The sequence below is a fragment of the Eleginops maclovinus genome, chromosome 5 (assembly GCF_036324505.1).
Source record: "Eleginops maclovinus isolate JMC-PN-2008 ecotype Puerto Natales chromosome 5, JC_Emac_rtc_rv5, whole genome shotgun sequence".
Taxonomy (NCBI): domain Eukaryota; kingdom Metazoa; phylum Chordata; class Actinopteri; order Perciformes; family Eleginopidae; genus Eleginops; species Eleginops maclovinus.
In genome coordinates, this window is record NC_086353.1 from 23564189 (window position 1) to 23585291 (window position 21103).

At 38.5% G+C, this 21103-nt stretch overlaps 3 protein-coding genes across 4 annotated transcripts; 1 reads left to right on the forward strand and 2 right to left on the reverse strand.

Annotated features, from left to right (window-relative positions):
* Window positions 1-327: 327 nt before the first annotated feature.
* Window positions 328-11188, reverse strand: afmid (arylformamidase). 2 transcript variants are annotated; one of them, XM_063883029.1, is made up of 11 exons: window positions 7267-11188; window positions 5821-5911; window positions 4798-4902; window positions 4666-4714; window positions 4498-4583; window positions 4316-4388; window positions 3644-3741; window positions 3433-3511; window positions 2145-2280; window positions 1370-1474; window positions 328-1120 (listed from the first exon to the last, which is right to left on the reverse strand). In XM_063883029.1, exons 1-11 carry the CDS (start codon window positions 7294-7296, stop codon window positions 1091-1093), a joined length of 882 nt encoding a protein of 293 aa, XP_063739099.1. In that variant the 5' UTR covers window positions 7297-11188; the 3' UTR covers window positions 328-1090. The 2 variants fall into 2 exon arrangements, with proteins under 2 accessions (XP_063739099.1, XP_063739100.1); XM_063883030.1 differs by having other exon boundaries at window positions 5821-5930.
* On the forward strand, window positions 7785-11002 carry tk1 (thymidine kinase 1, soluble). Its single transcript, XM_063883032.1, is given in 8 exon segments — window positions 7785-7974; window positions 8177-8208; window positions 8636-8700; window positions 8703-8748; window positions 9284-9377; window positions 9493-9582; window positions 9829-9948; window positions 10456-11002. Coding segments are annotated over 8 exon segments (693 nt in total). The 5' UTR covers window positions 7785-7908; the 3' UTR covers window positions 10636-11002.
* Window positions 11189-11693: 505 nt separating the features above from the next.
* On the reverse strand, window positions 11694-21014 carry syngr2b (synaptogyrin 2b). Its single transcript, XM_063883031.1, has 4 exons — window positions 20635-21014; window positions 16789-17026; window positions 14903-15039; window positions 11694-13836 (listed from the first exon to the last, which is right to left on the reverse strand). The coding sequence occupies exons 1-4, from the start codon at window positions 20743-20745 to the stop codon at window positions 13576-13578; spliced, it is 747 nt and encodes a 248-aa protein (XP_063739101.1). The 5' UTR covers window positions 20746-21014; the 3' UTR covers window positions 11694-13575.
* Window positions 21015-21103: the final 89 nt, after the last annotated feature.

Here is a 21103-nt window from a genome sequence, read left to right on the forward strand (position 1 = left end):
ACTTTGGTTTTCTGTTTAGTTTGTGGTCATTTTATTAAATAAAGTTGATTTAGGAAAAGCCCAGTATCTACAAAAAAGGTCTTAAAAACAGATTTCCCACGAGGTTGATAATAACAATGATGCAGGGCCTATCTTCTGTACATCAGTGGCAAGCATTTCCCTAATTAACTTTTCTTCAAAGACATTACCATAAATAACTTGCGTTGTAATAATACTAAAATACAGTCCTGCAACTTATTTTGAGCAATATAATATGTGTCTATAATCAAGTTAAAGCAAATCTCATCTACTTGCAAGCATACAAAAACAAATAACTATTGTTACAGAGATGTTCAAATGTATATATTTATTGTGATGATTCTCTCTATAATCTACAGTAATGATTAACACTTTGTATAAACAATAATGGAAACAATTACCAAAGATGCTAGAACAAGCGCAGTAACAATGTGCATCATTTTGTCTCATTTGATGTTAAAATATGTGCATTTAAATATAAGTACTATATTAGGCTCAAATAAACAGTGCAAATATATAGTGTTCATTCAATTTCCCTGGGGGAGATATGTGTCAGTTACAAAACAAAAGCTTCATTCTTTTTATATGATACATCAGTACTCTCGAAATGAGTATTTTTTTCCTACCCATGGTCTTTAAGTAGCGGTTCAGATTGTCACAAGACAGAAAAAACAAAACAGACAGAGCCACCCTTTTACATAACACTGTAAATATGCCACAACTAACCATGATCTCTAAAACTTTCAGTGTGCCGGTGGAACAGTACTTCCAAATGATAACATTGTGCACTAGGGGCGGTTAATAATCTGTTTGGATATGAGCGGGTTTAACAGTAGTAGAATTTGCTACAATCACCATCTTTATAGTGACTCAGGTTTAGGCACACAGTTCTTCTGACAGTAGTAGCTACAGTGAACATAGAGGTAATGATAGAGTTAACTAGTACATTTGCTAATGTACAAACCTGAAATAATGCATATATTATCATTATCGTTTCACAATAACTCTGTTTCGAGGTGTATGTTGATACAGAGGTATGTGGATATATGATGATGGATCAAAGACCACCACCTCAGCTCTTCCCCATTGTCTTCAAGAGAAGCTACGGAGAAAAATAGAAAGGATATAAAACCACAGCTGTTCCTATCAAAACCATGAAACTACCTTAAAGACAAAGCAAATCCTTAAAGTCAATAATACATGAATGCTGAACTTGTTGAAAACTACTACAAATGGGTTTGATGTTTAATAAAAACTTAAGTAGACTACAAAGGCTTTGTCCAAAAGTAATTTTGGAAAATAGCATCAAAATGAATCGTGTTTTGTTGTTTTGTTTGTTGAGTGTTTGTACCTTTGTAAGGTGATACTCCCCATCTACAAGTTGCTCGATGATACTGAAGTGGTCTGTGTTGGCCACATCTTCCAAGGTCACATCAAGTCCTGACGCCTCCAAAGTCTTTAAAGCCAGAAGACAGATGTAAAAAATATATAAATATACACAAAATGCTTACAAATCCCTCACACACTAGAAAAACTATTAGCACTTAGTGAATAGCAACACATGTAAGGGTAATAGCACAGTGAGGATGTCATTTATGCAAAATAAACATATCGACATATCACGCTTATTATAAATATTTTTACACAAAATATTGATCAAAAGATTATAGAATCTATATAATAGTTATTTGTTTAATTGGTTCTTTATTGTTTTATGTGTAATTATAAATGAACCATTTTCACTTTATTTTAATTGTATACTTTTACATTGTTGAGAAAACAGATAGTTTAAAAGATTTCACCAAGGGTTAAACTTTTTTTAAAGTGAGCATTTGACACTATTTGTTGACATTTTATAAAATAAGCCATTCATCTGTAAAAATATCATCTGATTGTTGATGATAAAAATAATAATTGTGGTTAACCAGATAGGTGCGTTGTTGTTTGGACTGTAAGGTGTGATGCACACGCTACACTATCCTGCCTGTTTCACTCTATTGCACTGACTGGCAGTTGCTGTCTGTAACAAAAATAAAACACAGTCATGCAGACAACTCCACCTTAGATAAATAGTACCTTTTAAAATATAACATAAATACTGTTCATGCTCTATCAGCCGCACTGACTTTGTGGTATTCTTCTGATTGCTTGCGAAACTCCGGCGAGTCATTCTCAGCGACGGCTACAATGATGTGGCAGCTGGAGGACGAGAGCTTGAGCTGAGGAACCAGCTGACTGGGGCTGTTCCTCACTGCCACCTCCCTGCCAACAGGAGACACCCAGGGGAGAGAGGAGTCAAATACTGACTGGTACAACAGACCAGCAGAGGATAATTACACAGACACCTGTACATGCACACTTCTCCTCCACAAAGATAATATTACATTACATTAAGTCAAACTACATTGATTCCTTATCTGGACCAGGATCACATTTTTTATTGAACCCGCCTGGAAAAGTGCAGAGGTTAAAAGACGGAACGTAGGTTCCCTGGCGCACATTCTTTTCCATGGACGACAGCTTTAGTTAGATTCAGGGTCCATATTTGTTTAGTCTCGCTGATGAGGAATGTTGATTATACACTCTGAACTGGTTAAAACCTCGGACTGCAGGAGAGATCTTTAGAATTTGTCGGGAAACCGCTGTGTCAACTCATGGCTGCAGCACATGTCTTGTCAGTTCTCCGGCCGTTAACTTCACCCAATTTGATGTGAATTAAAGGAGCTCAAAATGTAGTATCAAGTAAAGATTATACATGTCATGGTTGATTTGATAGAAAATACCACATTTGTATAGAATATTTATAAGTTAAGACTGATGTTAATAGAATAATTGATAACATTTCGCATAGCTCTTTCAGGAGACACAAAAAGATTTATGCAACTCAATGATCGCTGGAGTTTGGAGAGGCAAATGACCCAAAGAACATTTATAGATTCCACATGGTATTCCAAATTAAGATGGATTGGGAAGAACAGATCCAAAGTGTATGTATTATCCGACTTGCAAATATCCATAATAACAAATTGCAATGTATTGTGCATTTTGTGTGGAGGCTGTGGCGTAGTGGGATGGTGCGCTGATCTTCGGATCTCCTGTGGGGATTGTCAACAGTATGGAATGTATGTAAGTTGCTTTGGATAAATGTGTCTAATAAGTCACATGCAATGTAATGTAATTTGAATAGAACAACAAATACTACTGCACCCCATCAATTTCCCTGTACTCACATACTGTAGCATAAACCAGCTCAAGATCTGGTCTCTTTCAGCACAATTCTACTTGTGTAAACAATATTATGCTTCACTGGTTTTAGGTAGGTAGGTTGTAAAAATTGTATATCAATCAGATCTGTACAGTGCATGAAATTGCACTAAAAAGGTGCAGCTACATGCCCTGCAGTAAGAAACATACTCTGTCATCTTCAGAGGCTCGTTGACGTAGGTGGACAGGATGGGCAGTAGGTCATATATTCCACTGACAAGGAAAGCACCTACAAGACAATTAGAGAAAAACCACAAGACAAAAGTATACAAGCTAGATTTGTCTTAATTTTTGAGTGTCTGCTTCTTTTAGAGTATTTAGTGTTTGTCGGTCTTGACGAGTTTCACCTGTCGGACCTTACCTTTGATCTGAGGAGTGACGCTGTACTCAGACCAGTCAGTGGAGAGGACCATAGCAGCCAGGTGAGCCCCGGCAGAGTGACCACACAGGTACAGGCCACTGATGGAGAGAATAAAAAGAGTTTATAAAACACAAATAGCGATAGTAGACGAGATAGTAGCGATTGTGGTGTTGACATTTTCAGCTTTTTTACAGAGCGGGGTCAGAGGGGTTGTTTAAAAGAGTATTTTATTTTATCAATGAAATGCACAATAAATAGTTTTCTGCTGCTATGGGTATCTCAATCAAAACAATTAAATAAGACAGAGTTAGGTGTTGCAGTTAACTAGCTGGGAAGATATCCTACTCTCCAAAACAATCAGACAATGAGAAATCAGCTTCCTGTTAAAAATCTGCATTTTTCAGAAGCAGTTCATCAGAAACAAAGCTTCCCAGTTAGCTGTGGCTAATTTTTGCTCAGGTTGTGTCTCTGTTAACTTAAGATCAAGACGCCTAAATCTATAAATGTGGCTTGCACAAAAGAAATAGAACACGATTGGAGGTAAGGTTTTTGGAAACATTTTGAATAACACATAAAACAGATACAGTAGTTTTTACGTGGAAAAGTTACATATCATACTTTTAAGATGAATGATAGGCAGGGTAATAACGGGCAGAAAACAAGCAGAGGTACCTGATGTGAGAATACTGCTGAATAACAGACACAACACTGCGGCGTACTTGAGACACCATCAGGTCCATGTTGCCTGAAAGAGACACAAGCAGAGGGATGTCATCCCCAGTTCATATTCATAAAACAGTTACTTCTTTTCCACAACCTTGAGACACAACCTTGTCAGAATTGAAAATCTCTACCTTTGGGGGCGATGTCATAGCCGACAGCAACCACCACTACACCTTTACCAATGAGTGGAACAGCCATGAATCCTGAATCCTCCTTGCTGTATGAGAACAAATCATCAACATGAAAATCATGAACAAGAAATGGAAATCTTGCTGAATTGCAGGAGTATAATGCATTACCTGAGAAACTGCCAGTAGCCTCCATGTATGTAAATAACAAGGGGGACATCTGAAGCAGACAGAACCAGGTCAGTTAAATCACTACACATTAAATATTCATCTGTATATTTCATATCTTACACATGTATGTACCCAAAGAGTTGGTGCTAGGGATGTAGACATCAAGTTTTTCTCCGTCTCCCTCCCCGTACGGCACGTTGAGCAACGTTTGAGCCAGACCACGGGCCTGCTCCGTACCTGGACGACCACCGTATCAAAGCATGACACGGGTAGATGAAGAGATGAAAAATAAAAAGAAGCGAAATCAGTTTGAGAACCATATAAACCAAAAAAAAAGTATGTGCTTTTTTTAAAATTACACTCAATACATACAAGTTACAAAATAAAATTAACAGTAAGCACAGGATGATGAGTTAGACAACATAGATGTATTTTATACCTCTGTTATTCATGTTTTATGTTTATTTTATTCTCTTTGCTTTATAATGTGTTCTCGCTGCACTATTTCTTAATGCTCTAAATGTCTTTTTTTTGTAAAGCACTTCTAATTGCAACTGGTGTTGGAAGGTGCTATTTAGCATACACTTGCCTTGCCATACACAATTTTAGAGTAAGTCAAATAAATAATAATCCTTTTATTTTACAAAATATATTCACAGTGAAACCAGAACATGACTCAATGAAAAAAAGTATTATATTTTTTTAATAAGGTTTTTAAAAAATAACAAAATGCTAATCCAAAATTTAACAGGGAAGAGCAACATATTTTAAAGACCCTCATTTAGTAATTCTTTATGGAATATGTAAAGAGGCCTTTTTTTTTATAGCTTCTGTTGTTTATGCTTACTACTTTCATAAATTGAGGTTGTTCTAGGAATAAAGTCTACATTAGTGTACCGCATATAGCCTAATAATAGCCTATTCATTCAATTTAAAAACATGTGACATTTGTTTTTGTTACTTGAGCTTGCGTTTCGAAATATATTTAATAAAATCTCCTATTTAGAGCTTAAACTCTTGGTCATTGACACATTTCCACGGGGTAACAGTTTCTGAACACCTGTTTTGCTCTAACGCTGTCGGCCTGCCCTGTGCTATTAACTGGATTTCTTTGCTTTGTTGCATATTAGCACGTTAGCTTCAAAACACACCGACCTTCCTTCAGAGCCTTTACGTGAGCGTTAATCACGTCGTCTGCAGACATCCTGTGCGACCACTGGCTGGGGGAATACTGCCTCTCGAGCTCCTGTCAAACCGAGGGACTGCTGTCAGCCATGAGATCGGAGAGACCGACCACCATGAGCGGCAGAGAAACACGGTGAACAGCGCCCTCCCCTGGTAGCATTAGCCCCATACTTAAGACTCTGATTTCATTTAGTGTTGTTAAAGAGCTTTGCCGTTTTATGTAGCATCGTTCAGGAGGTAGAAAATACAGCTACAGAAACGTGAAAGAAATTAAAATGGAGCAACCTCTCTTTTCTTTTTTTATTCTGTTACACAACTGGTTGTATTCTGCAGGGTAGCTTATTGTATTTACTTGTTGGGATATTTTTTGTAGATTCACATTACTTGTAAACATTAATATAACAAAAAAGTTATAGTTTCCAAAAGAGTTTTTATAATTGCTATTTTCTTATAATTCAATTCCTGTGTATGTAAGCACCATTGTACACAAAGCTAGTTGGCTTACATTGATGCACATTTATTTTACTTATTTGGCAATATACCCGTGTCTCATTCGGATTTAGAATGAATTAAAATACAAGAAAAATAAATAAATTGCATAAAAATGCTTATACAAACTTAATAATTTAATGTAAGAATGTGCAACAAAAAGATCAAATGAAATGAATATATAAAGCATAACAGTTCAAGTATAAGTATGCACATTGTAGTAAAAAATATATACATTTTGTAATACAACATATACAGTGGTTAATTTGTATTTCAAACTAAAATATATATATAATTATAACATTTTAAGGTTATTAAGGTTTCATTTTCTAGTAATTTTCCTTCTACTACACTACAATATATTCCTATATAATGAAAGCTACTTTCTTTTACTTTAATTTATAACATTGGGTGCAATGCTGATTAAGCATGCTTTGACACTTTACCTTAATAAAGTTTTGAATGCAATACATAGGCGGAGTTTGACATTTGCACTTGGAGGGGCAACAAAATATATATACTTGTTTTACTGACGTCAGTACACAGCCCGAACTGTTGCGTGTGGTGCTATGGATACAGTAACGGAAAAGACAATAGTGCAAAGGTTGCAATATGGCCAAACAACACATCGCATCAAATCAGGTTCTGACTTTTTACTCGTCGCAACTATAAAGTCTGTTGTACACAGGGATATAGTGCTATTTGCATAAGTACCGGAGCGCACCTATGACTCGCACACTGTAACATATCTCAGCCACTGCCCCCCACCCCCGCAAATTCCGTCTATGCTGCAATACTTACTTTTAACTTCTACACTTCGGTATCACTAATTTCGCCTAGTTCCTCCACCACTGATTATAATTCTTTTACGCACAACAATATCATAACAGTAGAGGAGATTAAAATAAAAGTTTGCAACATTCTTACATCTTTCTTTATATCAGTCCAGTGTGTCATGTTTTCTCTTGAAGTTTCCAAAAGTCTGCAGGCAGAAAGTCGGTGCCACAGCGTAAGCACTGAACTTTAGACTAAAGCTCAGTTTGTATAGTTCCCTGATAGCGAGACCTTGAAACCGTGTTTACAGCAGATTTAAAAGGGGGAAGGGAAAAATACTGAATATATTTGCCCATTACCATTCTCTCTCTTTGACAAACCATATGACCACTACAGATTGAGGAAGTAAAATCATACAAAGATACAAACAATTTAGTCGGATTTTAAAATAAGTTTCATATTTTGTATATGTGACTTCATTCAAGATAATTTCTGTTAAAATAAGGAAAATAATCAGATTGTTTTTTTATTATTTCAGAACAAGCGTTTCCCACCATGGAAGTCACTCTCTCTGTCGTCACATCCGTCGCATCTCCGTGGAAGCTGATTGGTTCAAAGAATCATGTGACTCCGCGCCCATTGGTCCATCACCTTTAGATAAAGCTGCGCACGACCACCAGCGGGAATATTCAATATTTGGTGTCAGGACTCTCCTTTGAGCTTACATTTATTTGTTATTTATTCGACTGTATTTTTTCCACTGTTTTTACTGAATTAAAGCGTATTTAAGTCAAAATGGACTGTGTGGATTCCCCAAGAGTTATGCCAAATTCACCGAGGAAAGCACGAGGACAAATTCAGGTTAGTAACTTTTTCGTTGCCTCAGTTTTACCATCCTATCAAGTAGTTTACAGTTTGTCTTTAAATTGCACACTCAGGACTGATTATAAGCTATAGTTACGTGTCTTATTAAATCCGTTTGGTTCTGTGTCATTGACCATCGGCTGCCTTAACTGTACCGACTACCTCAGTATGATTTACCGCCCTTCACTGTTGTTTTTAGGTCATCTTTGGACCAATGTTTTCAGGCAAAAGGTGAGTTTTTGGTCCTTGGAACAGTAAAACAAATCTTATTTTCTATCAGTACTAAGCTGTTGTCATTCATCTTCAACATTTAATGTAATTTTACAAAAACATTCCGCCCATACTTAAACATCCCGCCAAATATCTGCCATTGTTTACCCAGCTGCTGTCTATTGAGGCCATGGATGTATAATAAGATTGAGTCTATATGAATTATGTGATATGCAGTCTGCTTTGTATGTATTTATACATTGTAGCAGCACTCTAAACGATATTGCACAATATACCAAACAATATTACAATAAACACTAGTATATGTTGACTCGTGATTATGGTGCAGCAGCATGTTGTTTGATTGTTTTTAAAGAGGCACTGTCAATAATAATGTACAGTTGTGTTTCCCCCGACTTTAACTAAACTATTGTCATTATGTGTGCAGCACTGAACTGATGAGGAGAGTGCGCAGGTTCCAGATAGCACAGTACAACTGCCTGGTGGTCAAGTATGCAAAGACACACGTTATTCTGACCAAGGCATGGCAACACATGACAAGTAAGTACCCTGTTTTTATTTACAAATACGTTCACATTTACAGAAATATACCAGTGTTTGTGTTTTGGGTATGTGTAGTAAATTAATTAAACTAGACTAAGACGTTGTTACCTTGCTCTAAATTTGAGCTTTTTTTGCACCTCTGTTTGAACAATGTCCTTACTAAAACAAGTAATACATACAAGGAAAAATGTTTGCACTTAAACTATGTTGGGGAAAATTGAAATGTCAAAAGAAAAATTTAAACCTGAGATTGCTTAAAATATCTGCAAAGAAATAAATTATTCTTTTGTCCAAAAGAGTAGAAAAATTGAACAAAATATGCGATTGCATTAGTTACTTAAAAAGCGAAAGGGAGAAATAATGTGTTCCTTTTGTGGTCCTGATATCTGAGCAAGGAGGTCCTCTAGTGGGGACATTCCACATAATTATTTTGGTACACCTCCTGCTTAAAGTAATTTGTAATGTAGTATCAGATCAATTTCAACATCTGTGACAATATACATGTTCCTCCTCTATCCTTTCCATCCGTTAGAAACATAATGGAAGCTGTACCGGCCGATCGTCTTGGAAACTTGCGGTCTCTGGCATTACAAGCCTGTGTCATAGGAATTGACGAAGGACAATTTGTAAGTAAATATGCTTCATATCTTTTCGATCTTTATACTGTTTACTTATAGAGACCAGTATGTCTTATGACAGATTCCTCAATAACCAATTTGCACTTGTTGTGTGTTCTCACAGTTTCCAGACACAGTGGAATTTTGTGAAGAAATGGCCAATTTAGGGAAGACAATCATTGTAGCTGCCTTGGATGGAACCTTTCAGAGAAAAGTGAGTATCTGTGTTTGTCTAAATGTGATTTTCACAAACACTTGGACACTGTATAGATGCTGATAATGCCCCTCTGTCTAAAAAAAGGTCATTCTTTAGCGAAGATGGTGAACAATCTGCATGAGCAGCACTCTTTGACAGCGCTCGTTATCGCTTTCTATAGTGTTCTGTCCTTGTAATGTTATTAAACCTCCATCCATTCAGTGGTTCTGACTGCTTTTTCTGCTGTTCTCTGCATTCTTGTAGCCTTTTGGAAACATCCTGAACCTCATCCCTCTAGCAGAGAGCGTAGTGAAGCTCCATGCCGTCTGCATGCAGTGTTTCAAAGAGGCTGCCTACACCAAGAGGATAGGAGCAGAGCAGGAGGTGAGGAGGATCTCAGAAATGTCTTCCCAAGTTCCCATAACATGCGTCACAACAGTTGTTTTTCTTACTACCATGTCTCTATACTTAATTACATAATAACAAGATGGTTTTACCAAAATCAGTTCACAATACTCACAGATAACTATTTCAGTTAAATCTAAATGTTATTTGAATTCTCATGTTTATTTAATACAGTGAGACAGGACAGGCGGTACTTATCCAGAAAAAGATAGACTTTTGCAATATTAGTGTAATTGACCACAAATATATATAGTTTTCATTTACATTGAAGTCTTTTTAGTCTTGTAGAAATGTGTAGTTTCTTTAACCCTGAAATGCACCACATTTATCCCAGAGAATATATTAATTTGCTTATTTTTCTCATAGTGGCCCTAATTCATCTGTCCATATCACCCTTACTCTGTGGGGTACATATTAAGTGAACAGAGTTTCCATTTATTCAATCAAATCAAATAACCTGGTAACTGTTTTCCCTCCGTGCCACAGGTGGAAGTGATCGGTGGCGTTGACAAGTATCAGGCGGTGTGTAGAAAGTGTTACGGTGGTCTGGTGGTGGACAAAGAGAACAGCGCTCCTTTCAGGAACGAAACTCCACAATACATCCACACAGGAAAAGCTGTGGACTCTGCGGTTCCCAGGAAGCTTTTCTCCTCTCTCCATCTCTGAACAAAAAAAGCCTCGCTGCAAAGGTTGAGCCGAAAGAACAAATCCTGGAATCAAATGTTTTTGTTTGCCTCTTTCTTAAATCTGACACTCGTAATGTTTTTCTGTTATTTAAAGGTACCTCTACTTTACTGCTAAATAACTCAATTTGAACATAATAGTGCCTTTCCTTTGTTGGTTTTAAGTGTCTTATTGATGCATTGTTTTGTTATGTCTTAATGGCATAAATATCTCTAAACAATGATATAAGCAACTTTTTAACTGTCATAGGTTTTCCTATGCGGTGGTCTCAGTAGCTTTGTTTTGGTTTTATTATCTGTAGCCTTAGCCTGCCAAATGTAAGATATTAAATTATTTTTTTCAAACTAAATGTATTGTGCATGTGATAATGCAGGTTTTTTTTCTTCTCCACATTCATAAAGAAAAAATATGCTTCACCAGAGTTTTGTTTCTAACATAGGAGTAATAAACTTAAATAGGCCCCCATAATGCTTATCTTCAGGTTCACATTAGTATTTAGTGCCTCTAAACTATGTTTTTGAACATGCTTTAATGTTCAAAAAGCTCTTTATTTTTCTCATACTGTCTGTCTGAAACCAGAGCCCAGTCTGCTCTGATTGGTTTGCTGGCCTGCCCTATTGGGATCATTCCACCACTTAGATGTCCCGCCCCTTAGCCTATTCCATACCATGTGTTGGAGCACGGGTGTAATGTTGTGATGTCACGGTGTTAATGAAATACACTCAGGCGTCCACTGGGGGGGAGTGTCAAAGAACATTTGGGATTTTAGCTTTTGCAGACCATTTACATGCGCAAATACCTTTATTACACACTACAGGAAACAAAACCCCAAAAAGCATAATAGGGCCTCTTTAAACTCAAATTGTGCAAAACATTTCTAACTTGCAGTAAATGTTTTTAACTCTTAGACTGTTGTGTAATCCAATCACACGCTACAGAGGACCAAAATAACCTGTTTAAATCCTGGCAGGCTCGATGGCATGGCAGTGAACAGGCAAATTGGAATGAGAAAAAAAGTAAACTGGAATTACCACTACACATAAATGCAACACAATCAGGAATATACTGTAACTATACATCCTGTGCATGACTTTATTTCTTAAACAAATAAGGTCTCCAGTAAATCCCTGTTGTGTTTCTTACACCAAGATATGAAATCATTGCAACACATGACTACCATCAAAAAAAACAAGATACAAGCAGTATTAAGTGCCAGTTTTTACAAATCATTCTATTCTAACTTCTAAAGCATAGGCCTTGATGAAATATGAGTTATCCTTATCAAATAAAACAATACTTAACTTGTGTGGACTTTTACCATTACGGTACTTTTAAGTGGGATCAGACTTAACCAAAAGATACATACATTTTTAAAGGTTTGCAGTTTTAACTGATTTCCAATAGAACTGTTTCCACCTGCTATATCATTAATATTTAATCATGGTACGTTCTACTTATTCATTTCCCTTTCTCAATGAACCCTTTGGACTTTATTTTCTCTCCTTAAGGCACAAACGACAAATCAACAGCAGTGTTTCTCATATATTTGGCTTAGTAGGTTATGCACGTTGTTTTCCACATCGTCAATCAACCATGTCTTGTAAAAAAATGTCTTCAACGTGGCACCACAGTAGCATCACGTTTAATAAATACAACCATAATCAATTTCTGATCTTGAACAACTGTTGAGCGTCACTTTAAGCAGCAAGGGCCGAACCAGCCAGGGCAGAAAGCAACTAAATAAAAGCAGCATTCTCTCTAAGGCCAGGTGTTTGATTCCCACTACTGCAGGCTGAGGGGTTCATCTGTAGATTAAGACACACCTGCTGTAGTCTGTGTTCAGCAGTTTAGATTAAGGAGCAAGTAGACAGGACATAAAACCTCAGTGTTCACAAAACTACATGTCACGAGGTTCTTGGAGGAATTGTGAAGAAGCTTTGTTTCTGCTAGTTAATGAGTTACTACAGTGAGGACATTCTCTGCAGATAATCCTGCTAAATAAGTGCAGTTATCTGTGTTCTCCTCCCTCTTCTCTGTCTCAATGTTAGCTACAGGTTTAAAGGGCAACACTGACTATAAATGCCTTGGTAGATTGCCACACACCAACAGTGATTTGTTTAAGAAATGGAGGGGTATTTATGAATCCTCATGTCCCTGTCTAAAACACTTCTGCCTAAGAGTGGCCTTACACACACAGCTGGTTGAGATGAAGCACATAGATTGCATAACTTTCTTTCAGGTGTATTTTATGGCTAGGAAACATAACTGCCGATCTTCACAGAATCCACATTCAACAGAAAACTAAATCAGAAAGTGGACATTTGGCTTTATAGTGGGTCTTTTTGCCACTGCACTCCCACAAACTCAATTTATTACATCCCATCTCACAGATTAATAAAGGTCCTCAGGTGAATGCATAGAAGGGAAAGCATCCACTAAACCAAATAAGAAAAGAAATCCAGGCACATACAACCATTAAAATGGCAGCTTTGCACGGGGAGATCTATGTACAAATGCACATCGTCAGGTTCCAACTGCTGGAGCCGTCACAGGTATTCTTCACAACGTCACACGACCTTTAACCTCCTAGGTATATTTTAACTACCTCTCCCCTGCAAGATCAGCCTATTTGAGGTAAAAAATAAGTTGCATCTTTGCACACAGGTTCTAAAGTCAGATGACCCAACCATCAGTGCTAATCTCAGCGGCCAGCCTGATTTCTTAAGATCTGACTTCAGACGCTTTGATGTAAACAGCATCGTCCCTCCTCTCCACCTTGCAGCTGCACTGCTCAGGCGTTTAAATCACTTGGAAAGATCGTTAAATCAAATGTAAAACCACATCAATATGATATAGCTTGGCCTGCGCAGTGCAGCTACCGTCAGTGAACCCACGGATGAAACGCCGCCTCGGCCCTTCCCCTCAGTAGCTGGGCGGCCGGTAGTCCCCATCTGCTGGCGGCTGCGGGCTCGGGGTGAAGGAAGGCTGCGGCTGCATGTCGGGCACACTGCTGGGATAGGATGAGTATGTGGTGGGGGTGTAGGTGGTGGGGTTGTAGGAGGTAGGGGCGTAGGTGGGAGGGTAGGCAGTGTGGTGATCCTGTGGCGGCTCAGTGTAGGTTGGAAGGGTCGAATCGTTAACGCCGCGGCGGAAACGGACCAGGGCAAAGTAGGTCAGGATTCCCTGCACAATAAAAGAGTAATCCATCACTAGGACATAGACTGCTTCACACTGTTACACAGGGTTGGGTAGATTATAGTTCCATGTCAAGAATAACTTATTTACGACTTGTATTTTTAGTTATGGCATTTTGAATATTATTAATCTTTGAGTTCATAAGAGCCGATACAATTGTCTTATTTGTTAATTAATGTTGAATTGCGGACGATGGTCTTTTTTAATTAGCATTGAAAATGGCAGATGAACATTTAGATTAAGAGCTCCTCCTGTATTACAGGAGCTAGTCCTCCATGTTGCATTTGATTAAGAAGAAGTAGCAACAAAAACAGAGGAACTGAAACCAAGTGTTGTAAAACAAACAGTGCAGCTGTGGTTTGTTCAAGTATTGTTTTCATAGGGTCATTTGATTTGACCTACTGTACATGCTGATAGCATTTCATTTGACTTGGAAATGTAATGAGATGTTTAAAATAATACTTGTGGAACTCAAAAACTTAACTCCAGATGTATTCAAATGAGATTCATTGTTTTCTCAATCAATGGATTATGTTTCTTTTTACATAAAAGCAATTAACTACATTTCCCAGTTATCCAAGCCAAATGTGTGGTTATGCAGCCTCCTGAAGGGTGCATTCCAGTGATGGTGGGACGCCTCAAACCCAGGATTTGTCCAGAAGACAGACAAAAAGCAGGTGTTTGCTGTCTGCTCTTGTAGTAACATCAAATTAATACAATATTTAATTCATTTGTGTGACATTTAATCAAAGTTTCTATTAATAAAAGGTTTTCTGTTTAGCAGCTGACTCAAGCGTAAAATGTCCAAAGTTCCCACCAGTAATTGAACACACCAACCTGGAATACTTCTACACACAGTGTGGGATTTCATGCGATATCATGTATAAATACTGACAGCCATATATAAATACTGATGTACCATATGCAGGGTTCAACTCTGTCTAGTTTTTGCTTTAAGGATATATTTAGGTAATTCTGGAAATATAGTAATAAGCTTTCTTGCATCCACTCAGCTGAGAATAAAATCTGAGCTGTTTTTAGCATTCCCGCTCACCCAAGTGGCGATGGAGAAGAAGGAGAAGGCCACAGTGGCACGGGCGGCGTCCTCTGGGAGACCACTGACGTCATGAGTCTTAGCCCACTGACTGGCCAGCAGGCAGAAGCACACAAACCACAGGAAGCTCCACGCCCCTGGAAAGCATAGAAGGACACAGATGCTAACACACACAAAGATATAAATGTCCTCACTGCATGAAAAGACAACAACATTTTCAGCTAAAAAACTCTGATATGGAAAGTCAATTCCTGTGAAATACTAACAACATCCAAATAATACAAAGGGCTCTCCTGTTGCTCAATTCCACACAAGATGTTTTCCAAACCACCACTTCTTTGTTTCTTCGAAGAATGGCTGACTGTGCACTGTGTCATGTACAGCTGATGAATGTTTAACCCCCTCAGAATCTGTGATGTCATCTGCTGCATCCTCTACTGCGTGCAGCGATGTATAATATACGCCTTGTTATGTCAGGGTGACAGACAGCAGCCTGTTGCACATAACTCAGAGGCTTTCTGTATCAATTCAACATTGACATAAAGCTCATGTGGTGAACAGAAGCTTATTTGGAGATAAGGAGCAACATTAGCATTCATATGGAGTCGGATGAGTCCAATAGTGTGGCGCAGGAACGAGTCCTAAAACCCGGAGGTGAGTTTAGCATTTCACCACTTCCGGTTCCCTCTTCTCAGAGTCAGTGGGATTTCTCTGTAGGATTTTTTGAAAATAGCTCGAAATAAGGTCTGTGCTTGACACAAATTTAAGAGACGGATCAAGTTTTGTTCTACGACATTAAATCCATCAGCAATGACCCCACCCCCACTGGTGATTTTTGAAGGGTTACGTGTCTGAAAAACGATGGTTGTCAACAAGTGGCTGAATAGGACTACAGAAGTTGTTGAGGACGCTGTACGCCATTACGCCAAACACGTAAACACTCCCGCTAGGTTTTATTAGCTCATCTTAAAACGATATCAGACTGCTAATTGAAACAGCCATGAATTCTTGTTAAACTCAGTGTGTCTAAAAGGAAAAGCTTACTTAAAATATGCAAGCGCCTGAAAGTCAATTGAAACGATGTTAAGTTGGCGTGACGTTGAAGTCCTGTGACCCTGGTGTACTCCTCTGTAGTCCGTTTATAGCATAACGTTAGCATTTTGCTTCTGGAGATTAGATTTATGTTTTGAAAATTATAAAAGTAGGGTAGACGTGGAGATCATCCGGCTGAAAAAAACTTGCATTTATCAAACAGGTTCGTTATCCACAGATCTTATTTTTTACCATATTCCAAAATCCTATGGAGAAATCGCATTGCTTTTTTGTCGAAGGAACCCATGCGCAGCTTACTTCCGGGTCAGCCTACAAAAATCCGTCTTCCCTGCACCACTCTATATACACTCACATACAACATTAGATTACGCTTTTATTCAAAGCAACTTTGAAATAATTGCGATCAAACATTAGGATACACATTCAACAGGTTGGTTTTTAGTCTAGGACGGAGGATGTGTAAACTTTTTGCAGTCCTAATATAAATGCAGAGCTTGTTTAACTATTTTGGAGCCAGGCTTTCAAACAAGGGTGTTTCTGTTGATATTTAGCTGCTAAGTTCTCCACTAGGTTCACCAGCTGGTTACTGACTAACTGTCTGTATAGTGTTAAGTGCTGAGAAGGAAGTGTACCGTGGGGTTTTGGATGTTTTGCTTAGAACCACTGCTTAGGTTGTGGCTGAAAAGGGAATTGATGACATTAAAGTTGTGGATCTTAAAACCAAAACAATAGGCTGAAAGAAGTTAAAGCCCAACCACAGCTAAGGCAAACAGCAGAGAAGATTGACATTTTTTTGTGGGACATCAACAAATGACTTTCGCTCTCCTGCTCACCTGAAAATCCCAAGTCGGCCATGACAGCGTACTTCCTCTCCTGTGCGTTGCTCATAAAAGGCACGTAAGCATCCAACACCAGGAAGGCCACACACGCCAGGAAGGCAATAACACCGATGCCGATAGCGTAGTGACATGCCGAGTCATTCTGGTTGAAGATGCACTTTGCTTCGGGACTGTGGATAGGGTTGACGTATCCCTCTGTTGTGATGCAGGCAAACACCACCAGGGCAAAGATCTACATTGAATCGGAGAAAAAGAAAAAGTTGCATTTTAATATTTTGCAGACACACAATAGGAATTTCTCTGATTAAGAGTAACATGGAACTGCTCACTGTGGTTTTGAGGCTGATTTGCTACCATTCGGGCAGCCATTGGTTTCACTTCCTAAAAGCACCATGTGACAATTTACCAGCAGAGAACTAAAGTCCTACTCAAAAATAAGAATCACTGTGATATGAAAATGTTGTTGAGAGGGAGACCATTTGGAAAACTCTTCCTTGGTGGTGCATTCAAACAAAACCCCAAATCTGGTTCCAAATCGTTTTTCAATCAGCAGTAGCTTTTATTGTATTAGAGAGCTTCCTGTAAAGCTGTTTAAATATCAAATATACTAAAAGAGTGTGTCCTCAAAATCCAAAAGAAGCAACATCCTCAGGGTTGTGCGTACTGAAAGCCATCTCCACAGAAGAGCGTAAAATAATAAGTCATAACATTTACAGAAAGTCGTGAAAGAGACTTTTCCCATTTCTAATTTAATAAATCAAAACATGCAATCATTGCACAAACAAGGATATAAAATGTGTCATCATAAAGAGTGTCTTTAAATACTTTTCTGCTCATTGTGTGTTCATTACGAGTACTAACTGCGTCCCGTGCTCTGTTGCCATCTCCTCTGGTTACCCACCTAACCATGTGACCTACTTCTGAGTGCAGCTGCCTGCCATGTGACTGCAGAGATGCCACCGAGTCCACTAACAACTCATAATGAGACTGGGGAGGAGGATAGAGAGGGACTGTTTGATCGGGTGGGAAGGAGGGCAAGGTCAGATGAGAGAGCAGGGGGAGAGAAAAAATGGGCCACAATCCTGCTGAAAGGGTGAGACAAAAAAAAGTACCGAAAAATAGCAGAAGACAGTAGGGAAGTGAATGTGGAGGGGGGGAGTTCCAAAACACAAGACAAAAGTGAGAGAGGGGGAGCGTTAGTGGAGCAGACGGTGTTTCTAAACTGGACAGACAGATGGTTTGTTTGTGTGACAGATGTTAAAAAATATGTATTTCCATATGTTCATAGAGGAAGCTGTTTGGGGCTCAGTGCGGGATGGAAAGATGTAGGATTTTAAAGCAGATCGTAATAAAAACACTCACACAAAAAGGTAATGGTGGAGAATTTAAATTATTGGGATAATTGTGAATATCCTCACAGGTGACTTTTGAAAGCAGTGTATTTTTATAGGTACAGAAGTAAAAAAAGCTGGAATAACATATATACAGTTCATAAATATACATATTTTAATTTAAATGTATACTTTACTTATGCAGGGGGAAATTGTGATGATTACCTTATGTAATATTGTTTGTTTTTTACCCAAAAAATGTTGTAACACAATTATAAATATTTCATTCTTCAACAAAATTTAAGATAAAGTAAATTCTGTATAATTGGTGCCATTTTAGATTTTAATCATTATTTTGAACTGTATCTTCATGGCATGAAATGTTCCTATTGTCACATGGCTAGTGAGATGTCATTCAACAAATAAAACAATGACTTATGTTAACACTTGAATTACTACGTTAACAGAAGAACCTTAAATAACATAAATAATACATTTAATATACTGGTAATAGACTTTCTTTACAGAGTAGCAACAGTAATGTCATTCAACACTTGAAATGACCAAGCGCCATTGTACCCAGACTATTAAATTGTTCCAGGTACAGAAGTGGTGCTGTACCTGTACGCAGAGCGAACAATCCCCCTGGTGTCATAGGTGCTGTTTCGTGGAAGTCAGATTAGCAAACCGGTGTGAATTTGAGATGAGCTGGGCACAGCTGCACAAAGTATGCATGTGTTTGTGTGTGTGTGTGTGTGTGTGTGTGTGTGTGTAAGAGGTAGAGCAGTAGCACCACACATTCACCTAGATTAAAAGCGAGGGTCAAGGGGGGAGAGAGGTGTCACCTTACCTGCACATTAGCCCCTGTTTACCAGTGACACACACATAATCTCAAGCAGCGTTTCCCAAAACACATCAACACACAGCAGCTGGTACGAGCAAGAGCACACTCTGTCCTCCTCTACACTGGATTCACTGCAGTGTCCAGTTGACGCTGTGTGTTTTCTCCTCCACACAACAATCTGACCCTGCCTTAGCGAGAGGCCTCACAAATAGCTTATGCTTCATGAACCAAGTAAATGAAAATCAAACCCAGTCTCTCAATAATCAAAGGCCTGAGTCTGAAAGGAGACCAGAGCAGTCATGTACAATAAAACTCCAATCCTTCCATCCGTGTTCTCACCATCTCACAGGGTTAAACAACAACAGTACATTTTATTCTATAACCTGTCTGGTTACAATTCATTTTGGACTTCCCAGATCAGTGTCGTCGTAAGAACAAAAAAAATCATTGCCACAAGACTTGCCTAGCAACAGGTGATCAGCAGCTAATGGCTACTTCCCAGAACTTTCCCTGCTACATGAAAACCCCCCTTAAGCAAATACATTAACGGAATAAACCTTTATGACAACGACTATTGATATTTTAAGGAGTTTTGCCATGTTAAATATTGTAGTAGAAAGTAATGTGTTCGTTTTCACAACCTACAATGAATGTAAACCTCCTTTTAGTAAACACAGCTATAGTGTTACAGGCTGCATAAATCACAGACGGATTAAAGTTTATCAAACATCCTAGATTTTTAGTTTGTTTTGTGCCTCTTTCCCTAGGTGTAAAATAACTAAGTGCATTTACTCAATTACTGTTCTTAAGTAAAATGTTGCGGTACTTGTACTTTACTTGAATATTTCAATATTTTGCTACTTTGTACTTCTACCCCACAACAATTCAGAGTTGAAATGTTTTACTCCACTACATGTATTTAATACCTTTACTTACTTTACAGATTTGGATTAACAATGGTAAATATAATCAGCCCTTAAATCAGACTTTAGTTCACCTGGAGTAAATTCAGCAGCTACCCTGCAGTATACAGAGCCATTCAAACTAGCTGCACCTTTACCAGCTCTGAGAACACTTTAATGATCAATCATTATAAAACATATCAGAGATATTATTCTCAAATGGACCAATTTTCATTATTAGTACTTGATTTTTGATTTTCTGAGTATATTTTGATGCCGATACCTTTAGTTGAGTAAGATATTGAATACAGGACTAACTTTCAACATAGTATTACTACACTCTGGTACTTCTACTTTAACTTACTTTTCCCACCTCTGTCCTATGGTAAACACAGCTATAGTGTTACAGGCTGCAGAAATCACTGACAGATTAAAGTTAATCACACATCCTAGATTATATTTTGTGTTTTGCCTCTTTCTCAGTGTCAGTTTCCTGTCTTTTGTCCTCTGACAACAGCAGTGTTGACCTGCGCTGTCTCGGAGCTGCTGTCATACACCAGCTGCTGCAACATGACGCCCCGTGGAGTCGCTGCACACAGTAGCCTGTTGTTCCGGCAAAAAGAAATATGTTTTTGAACCGACCAGAGGGGTCACGCGTTCCAGGAGAAGCGCACCTGCTCACACACCTTGTTGGAAACATCTCCTGTCCCCTTTCAACCTTTGTACACACGCTGGTAAAACATAAACCCCCACGCCCACTCACCCAGCTGAGTATCCGCACGATAGTTTGAGGTTGTCGGATAAACTTGTAGAAGTCGAAGCCTCCTCCTGCGAGCGAAGCCCCGTACGCAGTAGCACCGCCCGTGTCCTCCATGTGTCCCCGTTCAGCAGCTCACCGTGTGGCTACACCTGTTTGACCGCAAAGACTACCAGTTTAACTCAATTTAACTTCTACCAGAGCCTGCTTATTCTCAGCTCCTATGGTGCTGCTTAACGAAGACAAGTGCCACCCGGAGGAGCTGCGCACGCGGATGCGCTGTCAGCCTGCGCGAAGGAGAGGCGGAGTTTAGGAGCCAGGAAACTTCCGCCAATATGATAACAACAAACAAATATTATGCAAGTCATTATTTTTAGAAACTTTCTCAGAAATATTCATTTATATTTATAAAAGTCTTTCTCTTTTTCTGAATAGGCCATTATAATTGTTTTAGATACTGAGTCCCTTTGTTTTG

Excerpts from the sequence above, each read along its gene's own strand:
- afmid (XM_063883029.1), bottom strand. The coding sequence starts at position 7,296 with ATGACACACTGGACTGATATAAAGAAAGAT. Across the intron at positions 4,715-4,797 it reads CCCTAGCACCAACTCTTTGG|ATGTCCCCCTTGTTATTTAC; the intron begins GTACATACATGT and ends TGTCTGCTTCAG. Across the intron at positions 4,389-4,497 it reads CTATGACATCGCCCCCAAAG|GCAACATGGACCTGATGGTG; the intron begins GTAGAGATTTTC and ends TGTCTCTTTCAG.
- syngr2b (XM_063883031.1), bottom strand. The coding sequence starts at position 20,745 with ATGGAGGACACGGGCGGTGCTACTGCGTACGGGGCTTCGCTCGCAGGA. Across the intron at positions 15,040-16,788 it reads GGCCGACTTGGGATTTTCAG|GGGCGTGGAGCTTCCTGTGG; the intron begins GTGAGCAGGAGA and ends TATGCTTTCCAG. Across the intron at positions 13,837-14,902 it reads TCTTCTCCATCGCCACTTGG|GGAATCCTGACCTACTTTGC; the intron begins GTGAGCGGGAAT and ends TTTATTGTGCAG.